The 12,543-nt window shown below is 42.4% G+C and overlaps 1 protein-coding gene across 2 annotated transcripts in view; it reads right to left on the minus strand.

The window, feature by feature from the left end:
* Positions 1-8,647, minus strand: part of TRIM44 (tripartite motif containing 44) — a 140,446-nt gene extending 131,799 nt beyond the window's left edge. The window contains exon 1 of one of the 2 annotated variants that reach the window (XR_002725101.3): positions 7,563-8,647. Coding sequence is in view for 1 of the 2 variants with exons in the window: in XM_023185500.2 (XP_023041268.1) it covers positions 7,563-8,231 (669 nt within the window). In the remaining variant the exon portion in view is untranslated. The remainder of the gene's footprint in view (positions 1-7,562) is intronic. The other variant, XM_023185500.2, reaches the window with a different exon arrangement.
* Positions 8,648-12,543: the final 3,896 nt, after the last annotated feature.

The raw sequence follows: 12,543 nt of genomic DNA on the forward strand, positions 1-12,543 counted from the left end.
ATCCTCTTCTTTTGTCCATCATCCCACTGAGTCACTTTTACTGTTCCAAGATACTCTCTTGCCAATACGTAAACGTTCATTGCACTCAAAACATATGAAACCAGAGCTGCCATCAAGCTCCTATCTCTATTGAATCAAAATGAGCAGTTTCTCACCCTAGCTCCCTAACAGAGCAAATGCCATGCTCTTTCTGAGAAGAATAAAGAAAATATTACTTCTGTCTCTACAATTCCTTCAAACACAACATCTGGCATTAAATGAAAAACTGAGAGACATGACAAGAATCAGAGAAATGTGGCCGGGCGCGGTGGCTCACGCCTGTAACCTCCAGCACTTGGGAGGCCAAGATGGGTGGATCACGACGTCAGGAGATAGTGACCATCCTGGCTAACACGGTGAAACCCCATCTCTACTAAAAATACAACAACAATAGCCGGGCGTAGTAGCGGGTGCCTGTAGTCCCAGCTACTTGGGAGGCTGAGGCAGGAGAATGGCGTGAACCCGGGAGGCGGAGCTTGCAGTGAGCCGCGATTGCGCCACTGCACTCCAGCCTGCGTGAGCGAGACTCCGTCTCCAAAAAAAAAAAAACAAAAAACAAAAAAGAATCAGAAAAATGTAACATACAATCAAGGATGATTCCCAAAAAGATCCAGAGAAACAGATCTCTTAAAAAATACCAAATTAACATTCTAGAGTTGAAAAACACGGTATCTTAAATGAAAAATTCAATGACACTCGGAGTATTTCCAGCTGCTATACATGAAGAATGAAGCAAATCTATGGAGTGATTTCCAGGACATACTAAGTGTAAAAAACAAAGCATAAACGAATATTATATTCTCCCCAAACCTTATAACTCCAGTTTCACCAAGAGAAAAAAACACCAGACAAATCCAAATCAAGGAACATTCTAAAAAATACCTGACTAGCACTACTTAATACTGTCAAGATCATCCAAAACAAGGAAATGTGAGGTCCCAGATAGAATCGTGGTACAGAAGTCATCAGAGTTTTCAGTAAAGTCTATAGTTCAGTTAGTAATGTTCTAACATTAGGACAAGCAGAGTGCACGAAGCAGTTCTTGATCTGAGAACATATACTGAGCCCAAGAAACTAGGCTGTGCATTTGGTTAGTAGACAGAGAGGTGTGAGGGGAGTATGGGATAACAGAAAGCAAAGCCTATGCCATACTCAGAGTAAAACATTTAAAGGACGGCCAGGCGTTGGCTCACACCTGTAATCCCAGCACTTTGGGAAGCCAAGGTGGGCAGATCATCTGAGGTCAGGAGCTCCAGACCCACCTAGCCAACATGGTGAAACCTGGTCTCTATTAAAACTACAAAATATCAGGCAGGCGTGGTGGCGCATGCCTGTAGTCCCTACTACTTAGGAGGCTGAGGCAGGAGAACTGCTTGAACCCAGGAGGCGAAGGTTACAGTGAGCCATGATCATGCTACTGCACTCCAGCCTGGACGACAGAATGAGACTCTATCTCAAAAACAACAACAACAAACAAACAAAAAAACCATTTAAAAGAGATCTTTTCTGGCCAGGCATGGTGGCTTATGCCTATAATCCCAGCACTTTGGGAGGCCAAGGTCACCTGAGGTGAGGAGGTCACCTGACGTCAGGAGTTCAAGACCAACCTGGCCAACATGGTGGAATGTCATCTCTACTAGAAATACAAAAAATTAGCTGGGCATGGTGGTGGGCGCCTATAGTCCCACCTACTCAGGAGGCTGAGGCAGGAGAATCACTTGAATCTGGGAGGCAGAGGTTGCAGTGAACCGACCGAGATGGAGCCACTGCACTCCAGCCTAGGCAACAAGAGCAAAACTTCATCTCTAAATAAATAAATAAATAAATAAATAAAGGGGATCCTTTCCATATAGACTTGGGACCCTCTCACTTTTTCATCCTGCTAAGGGGTAAAATCTCAGAGTAAAAGCAAACTAAACTTGTCACTATCCAAACATCCAAAGGGGAAGGTAGAGAGGTAAACAAAACAGAGAGGGGGATAAAATGAAAGAAAATCTCTAAGATGTGAGCAAGGTCCTCCTGAAAGTTTGGCCCAAGAAACCTCAAGAAATTAATTTAGTAGAAGGGGATTCTAAACAAGTTGTACTCTCAGGCCTTAGCAGAATCAAATTCAAATCCTCTCTCAAAGTATGCAGCTTCATGCAAGATTTGGAAAAGTACCATAAGCAATTTTTAAAAAGCAATGAGAAGCTACACAGCTACACAGAACCCAGCACAAAAAGAAAGAAAAACACGAAACATGAAAAGATAAAAACAGCAGCAGAAAGAGGTCCACAAAGTCTTCACATACTAGAATTATCAGAGGCAGATTATCAATCAATATGCCTACAGTTCTTAAAGGAATAGCTAAGACAGCTACAGAAAACAAAACAAAACAAAAAAAGAATATGATTCACAAATTTATACTAGCACATTTGAAAATTTAGATAAAATGGAGAAATGTCTGAGAAAATGTAACTTATCAAAACTAACCTAAGAAAAAATAGACAACCTAGACAGACCTATGACTATTAAAGAAATTGAGTCCATAGTCAAAAATACTACATAAAACAATTACACTACTGGGTATATACCCAAAGGAATATAGATCATTCTATTATACAGATACATGCACAAGTATGTTCACTGCAGTGCTATTCACAATAGCAAAGACATGGAATCAACTTAAATGCCCATCAGTGATAGACTGGATAAAGAAAATGTGGTACATATCCCATGGAATACTACGCAGCCATAAAAACGAATCAGATCACGTCCTTTACAGAGACATGAATGAAGCCAGAAGCCATTATCCTCAGCAAACTAATGCAGGAACAGAAAACCAAATGCTGCATCTTCTCACTTATAAGTGGGAGCTGAATTATGAGAACACATGGACACATGGTGGGGAACAACATACACTGGAGCCTGTCAGTGGATAGGGAGTGGGAGGAAGGAGAGCATCAGAAAGAATAGCTAATGGATTCTGGGCTTAATACCTAAATGATGGGATGATCTGTGCAGCAAACCAGCATGGCACCCGTTTACCTATGTAACAAACCTGCACATCCTGCACATGTACCCCAGAACTTAAAAGTTTGAAACTAAAAATAATAAAAAAAATGTTGGGGATGTTTAAAAATGTAAACCAAAAAACAAACAAACAAAAAACACAAAACACCAATAATAAACCAACTCTCCCTTCCCCCTTCACTTTCTCCAGGAATAGATGGCTTCCATGGTCAGTTCTACCAATCACTCTAGGAAGAAATATTTCAGTCTTTCACAAATACTTCCAGACCATGAAAAGAGAGAAAGAATATATAAGAAACACTACACTCTGCCTCAGACTATGAAGCCAAACTTTGATAGCAAAATCTCATGAGAACAGTAAAAGAACAATGATAGGCCAATTTCTTCCATAAATATAAACAAAAAAAACTACATAAATTATTAATAAGCCAAATCCAAAAACATAAGGCTACTTCAACTTGACCAAGTTGGATCAAGGAAATCCCAGAAATGCTAGCCTTTCTGCTTTAATTATAAAATACGACAATACGAAGAGATGAAAGTAAGACCATATATATGCACACACGTCTATTTGCAGAAAGAAACACCTGAAGGGTAACCAAAAAACTAATAAAAACAGTTACTGGCCAGGCACAGCAGCTCAGGCCTATAATCCCACAGCTGTAGGAAGCTGAGGCAGGAGGACTACTTGAGGCTAGGAGTTCAAGACCAACTTGGGCAACATAGCAAGACACCCTCTCTACAAAATAAAAAATAAATAGAATTAGCCAGGCATGGTGGTGCACACCTGTAGTCCTAGCAACTCAGGATGCTCAGGTGGGAGGATCGCTTAAGCCCAGGAATTTGAGATTACAATAAGCTATGCTCCCACCACTGCACTCTAGCCTGAGCAAGAGTAAGATCCTGTTTCTAAGAAAAAAACAAGTAGTTACCAACAGCTGATGGAAGAATCAGATAAAAAGGGCAAAGGCTTTTGAGGCATGTGAACATATCACTGATTTTTAAATTTAACTTTAAAAGATTAATCAATGTAATTCATCATCATGACATAGTAAAAAAGAAAATCACATGATCATCCCAAAAGATGCAAAAAAAGCATTTGATATTAAGTAATGAATCAAAATTCAGAAAAACTTAGCAAACTAGGACTAGAATTATTTTTTAACTGATAAAACATTATCTATTTTCAAAAACCACAGAATGTATCACTTATTTGTGCAATGTTATCAATTATTGCTAGATTAGGAACAAGGCCAGAATATCCACCAATCACATCCATTCAACATAATCCTGGGGGTGCTATCCAATGCTGTAAGGCAAGAAAAAACAAATAACAGGTATAAGGGTTGAAAAGAAACAAACAAAAAGGATCTCTCTTCACACATAATATAATCATGTATGTAGAATAAATCTACAGATAAATTATTAGGATATGTAAGATAATTCAGCAGATAGATTACAAAAAAATCAATACAAAAAAGTTAATCACATTCCTATATACAATTAGAACACAAAACTTAAGACCATTTATTTTTATTTTAGAGCTCTGTTGACCAGGCTGGAGGGAAGTGGTAGGATCATAACTCACTGCAGCCTCAAACTCCTAGACTCAAGCAATGCTCCCACATCAGCCTTCTATATAGCTGACAGGTGCGAGCCACCGTGCCTGGCTCATATTTTCTACAATACTATAAAATCATTTTACAATGATGTGAAAAATCTTTCGGGAAAAAAATATAAAAGTTTACTGCAAAGCAATAAAAAAGACCTAAATAAATGAATCAGAAGACTTCATGTTGTAATGATATTAATTCTCCCTATATTGGCTTATAAATTTAATACAATATCCAAAAACATTCCTGTAGGCTTTTTAATACTCTGACTCTAAGAAATGTAAAGGGCCAAAACTGGCCAACACACTCTTATAAGACAAGATAGAAGGACCTGCTTTATCAGATATTAAGACATATTATAAACGGATGGTAACTGAGAAAATATGCTGTTCACACAGGGATATACTAACAGATCAACAGTAGAGAACAGAAGAGCCAAGTAACACATTCACACACATTATGGGCACCTGATATATAACAGGTGGGACAGCAAATCAGTGCACAAAGGAAGGGCTTTTCAATAAATACGCCAATAGCAATTGGCTATCTGTATGGGGAAAAAATGAAATTGAGCCCCTAATTCTACTACACAAAAATCAATACTAAGTAGAACAAGACACAAAAAGCACTAACCGTAAGGAAAAGTATCGATAAGTTTTACCACCTTAAAATGAAGAGCTTCTATTCAAAGCACAACTTTTTAAAAAAGAAAAACCACATAGAAGATATTTGCAACCCACATAGAAAGAACAACAACAAAAAAAAAATCAGAAACAAATACATAGCTGGGCATGGTGGCTAATGCCTATTAGTTCAAACACTTTGGGAGGCCGAGGTGGGCAGATCACCTGAAGTCAGGAGTTCAAGACCAGCCTGGTCAACATGGCAAAACCGTCTCTACTAAAAAAAAAATACAAAAATTAGCCAGGCTTGGCAGCAGGTGCCTGTAATCCCAGCTACTCAGGAGGTTGAGGCAGGAGAATAGTTTGAACCTGGGAGGCACAGGTTCCAGTGAGCTGAGATCTAGCCACTGTACTCCAGCCTGGGCAGCAGACCAAGACTCCATCTCAAAAAAAAAAAGAAAAGAACAAACATATATAAAAATTCATACAATGAGAAAAGGACAACTCAATAGAAAAATGGGCGAAAGAACTGACTAGGTACTTCACAGAGAAAATACAAAACATCCTCAAAGTCATTAGTAATCAGAGGAATGAAAATTAAAACCACAATAAAATACCATTACATATCCACAAGATTGACAAAAATTAAAAATACTGTAACAGCAAGTGTTGAAGATACAGAGCAACAGGAACTCTCATATACTCTTCATAGTGATTCAAACTGGTACAACCACTCTGGAAAATAGATGGCAACATGTAGTATTACTGAAGCTATGCATAGCCTCTGACACAGCAATTTCATTCCTGCGTTTATAGTCCACTTAAATATATGTAAATGTACACCAACAGACAGGACCAAGAATATTTACACTGACATTATTTGTAAGAGCCCGATGCTCCCAAACCTGGGAACAAATCAAATGTCCATCTACGACAGAATAGGTAACTTACGGCATATTCATAAAATGGAATTCGATATAGTAATGAAAGTGAATAAACTACAGCCACTCATAGGATGACTCTCACAAACAGAATGTTGAGAAAATGAAGCAAAACCCGGAAGAATGCATGATAAAAATATTATACCCACAGTCTCAAGTTCAAATAAGTTCAGGAATGCATACATATGGAGTAAAAGCATAAAGGTAAGCAAGGAAATGATCACAAAAGTCAAGATTATGCTACTTATGCAGAAGAGAGATGGTTATAACTGGAAAAGGTATGAGGGAAAGGCTTCAATATTGCTAGCAATGTTCTATTTCTTAATCTGGAGACTACCTCAGTATTTGTTTTATAATTATTTGTTAGACTGTAAGTTTTTACATACTTTCTGAATATGCATTTTACAATTATAAACAGGGACTAAAAAAGGGAAAACCTAATAAAGATGAGCTTCATTCTCAAGGTATTTGTTATCCCAAAGCCAGCTATTCCCTATTCAGGAAAGCAAAAGTCATCATAATATGACAATGCTCGCTAATACAGACTACTTAATGAACTGATCACTCCATTCAAAATTTCCCCCCTCCCTCCCCGATTAACACCAGCAGTTTCTCTGAATGATAGTAAACATCCACAATATAAACAAAAGGCGCATCGTCTGCAAATTCATTCATTCAACAAACATTTCCTAAGTGTCCACTGCCTGGGGGACCAGTAAGGTCCAAGACAGATAAAGATCCAGACAGAGGACAAGGGAACTTCCACTCCCACCCCAATTTGGCCTCCATCTTCTTACTCTCCTTTTCTACTGAGTTTCAAACACGAAGAATCTAAAATGAACTCAGGGAACATATGAAGTTACTATTAAACTATTGTGTTATTCTTTTCAATGCAGACGTATCACCTGATTGGATTCATGTGGCAAAATCATATTTCCCATGTTTTCCAGTAGGCAAAAAGATTGCCTTATCAAGAGCCCTAGCACAAAGCACCAGTTTCAACAATAGTGATGCTGTGGAAACTGCCCTAAGTGGGGTCAAAACTCCCAAGAAATGCTTTACCTGGAATCCACAGACCAGAAACTTGCAATTTTCTAGAAATTGTATACTAGATTTTGTGTGTGCATGTATTTTCTCAGGTCAGAGTCCAGAACTTTCATCAGATTCTCAAAGGAGTTCAACCAAAAAGGGTGCATAAGAACTGCTCCCAAAAAGTTGGAAAGAGTAGCTTCTTAGGGACACAGTGAAAGCGAATGTGGTCACAGCCAGGCCACCTGAGCGGAAACCCAGGTGTCCTGACCCCTAGGCTTATGCTTTGAAGGCCCAATACTTACTCTTAATTCTTCAAAGGCTTCGTCTAGGGTGGAGAGTTGGTGGCCCTGATGAGCCCCAATGACTGGACACAGGACACAGATGAGCTGCCTATCTTCCTGGCAATAGGTGCTCAAATCGAGCCCATGGTCCGGACACTTCCTCTTGGCCACTCTCTCTGCTTCCATTTCTATTTCTGGGTCAAACTCACTTTCTGCCTCAGTTTCTCCCTCCGCCTCGGATTCCCCTTCTTCTTGGTTGTCTTCTTCGGCCTCGCTTTCTTGCTCATCCTCCATTTCTTCCTCGCTGTCTTCTTCACTCTCCTCATCGCTCTCATCCTCACTCTCTTCCTCTGTCTCACTCTCCTCCTCTGACTCGCTCTCTTCCTCCGACTCACTTTCTTCCCCTGCCTCGCTTTCTATCTCCCTCTCCTGCTCCACCTTGACCTCCGCTTCTTCCTTCCCCGCCCCCTCTCCGTCAGCTGGCGGGGTCCAGGCCTGCGCACCGTGGACGTATTCGGCCAGGTGGTGACTGAGGAACTTCTGCCTGTGCGCCTCGGCGTGGCGGCGGCAGTAGCAGAAGCCGCATTCTCGGCACACTTCCTCGGCCCCCGGAGCCTCGTCTGGCTCGCACTCGTCACACGTGCCGTCGTGAGGCAGCTCCTCGAAGGCCGCGCCCACTCCGGAGGCCATGTGAGTGCTGTGACGCGGTCAAGGCCTCGGGGCCTCAGGGCTCGCCGCCTTCCCTCTGCGCGGCCTCCTCACTTCCTCCTCCCGCCTCGGGTCCCTTCCTCGGGAGTCGCCGCCCGCCTGGACCGCGCCGCGTCTCGAAGCGCGACCTGGGGCCGGGGCAGCCCCTGCCCGGGCGGAGCAGCAAAGAGCCTTCTGCCTGCTCGGCCTGCTCCGCTCTGTCCCTGCGCTTCCTCTGCCGCGCAGGGCACTTCCGGCACGGCCACCCGGCGCCCCCGCCGGCCCCCGCGTCGCCCCGCTCGCTCAGCCTCCCGCTACCCAGGCGAGATTGCTGCTGCCGCCGTCCCCCGCGCCGCCCCGGTTCCACTTTCCTTTTCCCCGTCAGGAGGCCTCCTTTTACTTCCTGAGTCATTTAAAGTGGCAATGACCCTTTTCTGCTTTTCCCGCGGGGCTCACCTCCGCGGCTCCAAATCTCAGCGCACCTTGGAGGAGGAGGAGGGAGAAAGAGGAGGATCGGGGAAATCTCTTACTCTCTCCGAGGCTGGAATTGGGCTCCACCTCCCCCATTCCCTCCCTGGAAGTGTCAACCTGAGTTTTCAAGGCCACTAGGCTGGTGTCCCTGTGCATTTTATTCTCTCTTGTGCCAATTTGTCGCTGCTTGTCACAGTCCCCAGTGTTCTGCAAGGTGCCAGGACAGTGTTGTTTACCAGACTGAACCTGACCTCTTGGGATTTCCTGAGTGCGGAAGGGCTATGTTTGTTCTAGGCTCCGGGAATGGGGTCAGGATGAGCAAACAAACATTTTCGATCCAAAGCAATACTGTGCTTTGTCTATTTGCATTCCTGCCTCCTAGGAATTCAGAACTTCTGGAGTGGTAACCTCTGTGCGGTTTTCTGAGAGCTGCCTTGTGTTGGGCAGAGATGTCAAGTGAAGTGAGGTGGGGAGAGGCAGTATTTGTCGAGTGACAGGTCCAGGTTGCAGTCATTTTCCTTTATGTAAGGTGTCCCTCTAGATTCCCATTAAGAAAACGGAAGAGAACTGTTGTTTATAAAGCAGTACTGTAGTGCCAAGAACCCGGCTACATCTTTTTGTGGCTCTTTAAAAGCCGGTTTCGGAAGATCCTCTGCCCGATGGTCCCCAAATCCTGGTGCCACTACCTATCAGTTTTATGACCATGGACAAGTTAAATCATCGTATTCTGTTTTCCACTTTTTAAAAAAGATATAAAGTGAAAAGAACGGTAAATATGTACCTCATGGGGTAGTTTTGTGGATTAAATGTAACGATGCTTGCCCTGTGGAATATTCACTAAGCTTTCATTATTATTTTTGGCACAAATTATATTTAGTGCTCACAATGCCCCTTTGAAGGAACATACTTTACACACATAGGGCATTTTCGGCTGGCTGCTGGTAATGTAGGCAAGTCCCTACCTCTACCCCATGTCCATGTCTCTCCATTCACAGGAGAGTTTTTGTTTTGCACTGTATTTGGGAGAGGGAAAATTAAGTTTTTATCTAGTCAAGGGAGAGGCTGAGGTGTGTTAAGAAGAATGAAGGGGGTTAGAATGGTGTCTGTCTTACATTGATTCCCTTAGATGATTTTGAGTTAGAATTTTCAGATGCTTTCCTCAAACATACCAGGGGATGAGGTGGGGTAAAAAAAAAATTTAATAGTTTTTAATGCCTCCATGAATAATGTATGCCTAATCTTTGTGCAGCTTTTGTTAGATATTTATTTTTTAAAAACCTTTCTTTTTAACCTCAGAACAATTCTATAGAATGTTGAAAAACAATCAGGTTTATTTTGTTCCAATTCCATACACATTTCTGTTTTCCCCCGGCTCATTTCTCTGGAAATTATTTGTGTGTCTGCTTTTAAAACATGAGTTGGTGCACCATTCTGGAGGGGAAAAAAAAAAAAATCAACTAATGTCAACTCAAACATCAACACTAATATACCTAGGGAGAACTGTGCCTTGCTTGGTTGTTTCTACTCCCGTCCTCCCCCAGGCTTAAAAGGAAACAGCGTAGCCTTTACAAACATAACGTTCTCACATTTAGAAAGTCTTTTTTTCAATGAAAATAATTTTTAATGTGTTTTTTTCTTTTCTTTTTTAAATTTTTCGTGATAGGGTCTGTCTCTGTTGCCCAGGGCAGTCCTCCCAAGTAGCCTCCCAAGTAGCTGGGACCACAGGCATGAGCCACTAAGCCCCACTACTTGTTTTGGTATTTTTTGTAGAGACAGGGTCTCACTATGTTGCCCAGGCTGGTCTTGAACTCCTGAACTCAAGCGATCCTCCCACCTCAGGCTCCCAAAGTGCTGGGATTATAGGTGTGAGCCCCGGGCCTGGGCTTTTTAATATCTTAAAAGGACATTGTTGTATCCAGGGTCTTTGATGGTGGGAAGAGGAGTCATGTCGTCATTATTGTTATTACTTTTTCTTCTTAATGTTACTTGACAGAAAGTTAAAATATAATACTGTGCAGTTCAGTATCTGACACTTCACAATTCTTCTTTGAGCACATTGTGGAGAGAGGGTCTTAGAAGCAGGCAGATTAAACTTTTTTTTTTTTTTTAAGATGGAGTCTCGCTCTTTTGCCCAGGCTGGAGTGCGGTGGCACGATCTTGGCTCACTGCAACCTCTGCCTCCCGGGTTTAAGTGATTCTCCTGCCTCAGCCTCCCAAGTAGCTAGGATTACAGGTGTGTGCCACTATGCCCAACTAACTTTTGTTTTTATAATAGAGATGGGGTTTTGCCATGTTGCCCAGGCTGGTCTCAAACTCCTGGACTCAAGTGATCCACCTGCCTTGGCCTCCCAAAGTTCTGGGATTACAGGTGTGAACCACTGCATCTGGCTAGATTAAACTATTAGAAAGGGACTTCATAAATTTCTGGTGACAAGGTGTGGCAGACTCAGTGAGGCAGGTATCTGTACCCCTCTGCACAGAAATCCCAACCATCTGGTTGCCCAGGAATTTGTATCTTTGGGAGTGTCCACAAATAGCACCCTTTTTATATTAACCTATTGCTACATAGAAAATGACCTCAAAATGTAGCAGCTTAAAACAATATATATTTATTATCTCACATAGTTTGAGCCAGGACTCTGGGAGTGACTTAGCTGAGTGGTTCTGACTTAGGGTCTTTCAGGAGATTTTGGTAAAGATGTTGGCTGTGCTACAGTCACTTGAAGGCTTACCTACAAGCATAGAATTTGCTTCCAAGATGGTTCATTCACATGGCTGTTGGCAAAAGGCCTCACCACTTTCTATACAGCTGCTGGAATGTCCTCAAGACAGGGCAGTTGAATTCTCACGAAGCAAGGGATCCAAGAGAGGGCAAGATGAAAGATGCAATGTCTTTTATGACCTAAGTTCAGAAGTCTCACAGCATCATTTCCTACATAGCTTATTGGTTACAGAGATTAGCTCTATTCAGTGTGGGCAGAAATTGCCCAAGGGCTTGAATACCAAGAGATGGGAATCTTTGGGACCATCTTGGAGGTTGGCTGTCACAGTCTGCCCTTTGATCACCAATGATTCACGTATCTCCCAAATGCGAAATACACTCACTTCTTCCCGAGGTCCCCAAAAGTCTCAACCCATTATATTATCAGCTCAAAGTCTGAAGTCCTGTCATCTAAATTGTGACCAAGTGTGGATGAGGCTCTTAGGTGTAATGTTTTAAATGTAGCTCCTCAAGTATAGTTCATTTGAATGTCTATGTCTCCCACACCCCAACATGCAATGGTGGGACAGGTTTAAGATAACTGGTACAGGCTGGGCGCAGTGGCTCACGTCTGTAATCCTAATACTTTGGGAGGCCGAGGCGGGCGGATCATCTGAGGTCAGGATGAAACCCTGTCTCTACTTAAAAAACACAAAAATTAGCCAGGCATGGTGGTGCATGCCTGTAATCCCAGCTACTTGGGAGGCTGAGGCAGGAGAATCGCTTGAACCTGGGAGGCGGAGGTTGCAGTGAGCTGAGATCACACTGCTGCACTGCGGCCTGGGTGACAGAGCAAGACTCTGCCTAAAAAAAAAAAAAGAGAGAGAGAGAGATAACTGGTACAAACAAACAGTCCTGCTCAAAAAGGAGGAAAGACCGGAGGCCTGAGAAGTCACTGGGCCATAGAATCCTTAAATCCAGGTAGACACATGTTGGAAGTTGTTTGATTAGGGTTCAAACCTACTCCTTGTTCAGGAATGAACATGGCTTTTTATTTCACCCGTTGAGCTCTTGATACCACTTTGAGTCATCTTTCCTTTTCCATTAAAAGTAGTGCATGTTTGCGGCTGTGTAATTGTATCA

This window comes from Piliocolobus tephrosceles, chromosome 13 (assembly GCF_002776525.5).
Source record: "Piliocolobus tephrosceles isolate RC106 chromosome 13, ASM277652v3, whole genome shotgun sequence".
Classification (NCBI taxonomy): Eukaryota; Metazoa; Chordata; class Mammalia; order Primates; family Cercopithecidae; genus Piliocolobus; species Piliocolobus tephrosceles.